This window comes from Engraulis encrasicolus, chromosome 16 (genome assembly GCF_034702125.1).
Source record: "Engraulis encrasicolus isolate BLACKSEA-1 chromosome 16, IST_EnEncr_1.0, whole genome shotgun sequence".
Lineage (NCBI taxonomy): Eukaryota > Metazoa > Chordata > Actinopteri > Clupeiformes > Engraulidae > Engraulis > Engraulis encrasicolus.
In genome coordinates, this window is record NC_085872.1 from 50378979 (window position 1) to 50382160 (window position 3182).

General features: G+C 48.6%; 1 protein-coding gene across 1 annotated transcript in view; it reads left to right on the plus strand.

Annotated features, from left to right (window-relative positions):
* The window catches only part of LOC134466150 (HERV-H LTR-associating protein 1 homolog), a 4049-nt gene that overhangs the window by 721 nt on the left and 146 nt on the right, over window positions 1-3182 (plus strand). The window contains exons 3-7 of the mRNA XM_063220045.1: window positions 946-1029; window positions 1278-1334; window positions 1921-2001; window positions 2178-2273; window positions 2896-3094. Coding sequence (XP_063076115.1) covers window positions 972-1029; window positions 1278-1334; window positions 1921-2001; window positions 2178-2273; window positions 2896-3094 — 491 coding nt within the window. The 5' untranslated portion in view covers window positions 946-971. The remainder of the gene's footprint in view (window positions 1-945; window positions 1030-1277; window positions 1335-1920; window positions 2002-2177; window positions 2274-2895; window positions 3095-3182) is intronic.

The window sequence follows — 3182 nt, forward strand, 5'->3', positions numbered from 1 at the left end:
ACTAGCAGAGTTGGCATGGAACATTAGTAAACCTCCCTCCCAAAGCCTCATACTGTGTCGATGCCGTTATACTGGGAGACTGGTCTCTTGGTCCAGCGGTATTGTACTGTGTCTCCCATTGCCAGACCATTGTAGTTGACGAGGTTGCAGGTTCGATCCCCGAGGGGGACAAACAGGTGCAAGATGACCTCCGACACACGCACACACACACACACACACATACAGTGTCGATGCCGTTGGGCTGGGGACTGGTCCTTTCGTCCAGCAGTGCCTCCCATTTCCGAACCGATGTAGTTGACGAGGTCGCCCGTTCGCGCCCTGAGGGGGATGAACAGGTGCAGGACGACCTCCATCACAGTGGTGTCGATTGACCCAGGATGGGAGTGAGGTTTAAGGGGGAGAGTGTAACGGAGGCTAACTAGCAGGGTTGGCGTGGAATGTTAGTAAACCTCCCTCCGATAGCCTCATACAGTGTCGATGACGTTGGGCTGGGGGACTGGTTCTTTAGTCCAGCGGTATCATACTGTGCCTCCCATTTCCGAACCGATGTAGTTGACGAGGTCTCACGTTCGCATCCCGAGGGGGACGAACAGGTGCAGGAAGATCTCCGTCACACGGGCACGGGAGGCACAGCATGGTAGCGCTGAGCTAAAGGTCCAGGCCGATAGCTTAACACTGCCAAGACCAGGGGCGTCAGCTGACCTCATGCTATACAGGGGCACAGTAGGGTAGCCAGGCCGTGCCCTCCTAGTGACGCAACCGCTTCAGCGTTGCTACCAGTCAGGTCAAGAGCAAATGCAAGTAATTTCTGAGTTCAAACCCAGGTTGAAGTGATCTATTGTTGATCTGAAACAACAGCTGTATCACAAATGATATTGATCATGTAACTGCATAACCTCGCAAAAAAAGGAAAACAAAATATGTGTGTGTGTGTGTGTGTGTCAGATTTCACGGCTGTGTTGCTGGATGTGATGGGGAACTCGACCAGTTATCTACAGGAGCTCTTCAAATCTAGTTCCATTCTCTCAGGTACGCACACACACACACACACACACACACACACACACACACACACACACACACACACACACACACACACACAAACACACACACACGTGCACGCACGCACACAAACACATGATTTGGATCTATCACATAGCTAGGCCTACTGGTTATGGCAGTATGTGTGTGTGTGTGTGTGTGTGTGTGTGTGTGTGTGTGTGTGTGTGTGTGTGTGTGTGTGTGTGTGTGTGTGTGTGTGTGTGTGTGTGTTACAGTTAACCAGAAGAACAGTTCAGACTGCACTTATATTTGTGTCATGGCGGGAAAATCAGGTAAGCTGCACCAATTATTAAACACCAATTTACAGTCACAGGCAGCTATCAGCTATCCTAATGATGCCTAGCTCCAATCCTGTCACAGCTATCAGCTATCCCAATGATGCCTAGCTCCAACTCTGTGTGACGGTACTGAGAGCTATCAACTATCCCAATGATACCTAGCTCCAACCCTGTGTGACCATACTGAGATTGTTCAAAATGACGCTTTTGCACACCTCTGTAGTTGGACAGGTGTGTAGGACAATAACTCAGTGGGGTTGTCATTCAAGTGAAAAGAAATCCCACACACTGTCCTTTTCACCAACAAACTTTGTACAATGTTTCAGTCATTCGAAACCTGAAGAAAGTCAGATGACCTTAACGTTGTATTAATGTTTGTTGGTGGACTGGACAGTGTTCAGGATTTCTTTACACTTCAACGATTCTCTAATAGCCATCATCCAGTTCAGTTGGAATAGTGATAACGGCCATAGCACTTGCTCCACTGGCTGTTGGGCAGAGATTTCTTCTTTTTGACCAACAAGTTTAGAAGCTTTTTCTGTACGTGCATATTTCTCTCTCTCTCTCTCTCTCTCTCTAGAGAAAGAACTAGATGAGCTATGGAACCTGGACTTAATTACTCCTCTTTTTAACCAGACAATTCCGGAGGACAATCCTAAAGGTAGAACTCACAAGCACACACATACACACACTTGCACACACGCACAAGCACACACACACACTTGCACACACGCACAAGCACACACTCACACTTGCACACACCCACAAGCACGCAAGCAAAAGCACGCACACACACACACACGCACCTGAATCTGTCTTTCACTGTGGGTTCTGCAGCTTCATCAACTTCCTTTGTTACCATGACAACCTCCACAACCACCACCACCACCACGCTCAGAGAGACAACAAAGGCTTCACACACTGACAGACCAGGTATCTCTCTCTCTCTCTCTCTCTCTCTCTCCCACAATTCCAAAATTGAGTTTCCGTAGATACAGTATTTACCAGTTGCAAAGATACTCAGACATGAACTAGATAGCTGGTACCAGAGTGATCAAGAAACCATAGTAGAGTTCTCAAGGATATACACAACACCTTCTTCTCCATATGTGTCCATTGCCAATTATTGATGATATTGAACAATATTTTAGCAGGTTTTTTGCATTCTTTTTTGGGAAGCCAAGCATCCTTAGCCCCCTAATGGCCAGCCTATGCCCCAAACTTCCAAATACTAGCACAATATACTGACAATTGTACACACACACACTCTGACGCGCGCGCATGCACACACACACACACTTTCACATGCGCGCACACACACACACACGCGCGCACACGCACACACACACACACACACATAGAGATGTGCCTCATAGAGATGGGCTGGCTATGTTTGAGGTCTAGTCTAGAGCATTGCATGCCCAAACATCAGCGATTGGGTGAAATCAGATCTAACATTTCCTGGTGATGTGTTTGCTTATGCCTTGGGCCGGCCCTGCTCTCTAGCACTGTTGATGTTGCCGTGGTATCAGGCTGTCATGGTTTCCTTGTGCAGGTTGTCCATGGCGAGCTGAGCTCACCTTTGTTGCCGGGGTATCCAGGGAGGACCTGAAAGAGAGCAGTCTGTCCCAGGATGCACAGAGAGGAGAGGACCTTAGGGAAAGCACCCTGTCTGTGTGGAAACTGCAGCCCTGTGTGTTTGAGCTCTGCAAGTTCTACAACCAGTGCCTGTGCCGAATACACACCTACAGCCGGTACGCACACACGCACGCACGCACGGAACACATGCACGCACGCACGCACACATGCACGTATTACTATCTTTGTGATGAAATCCCATTG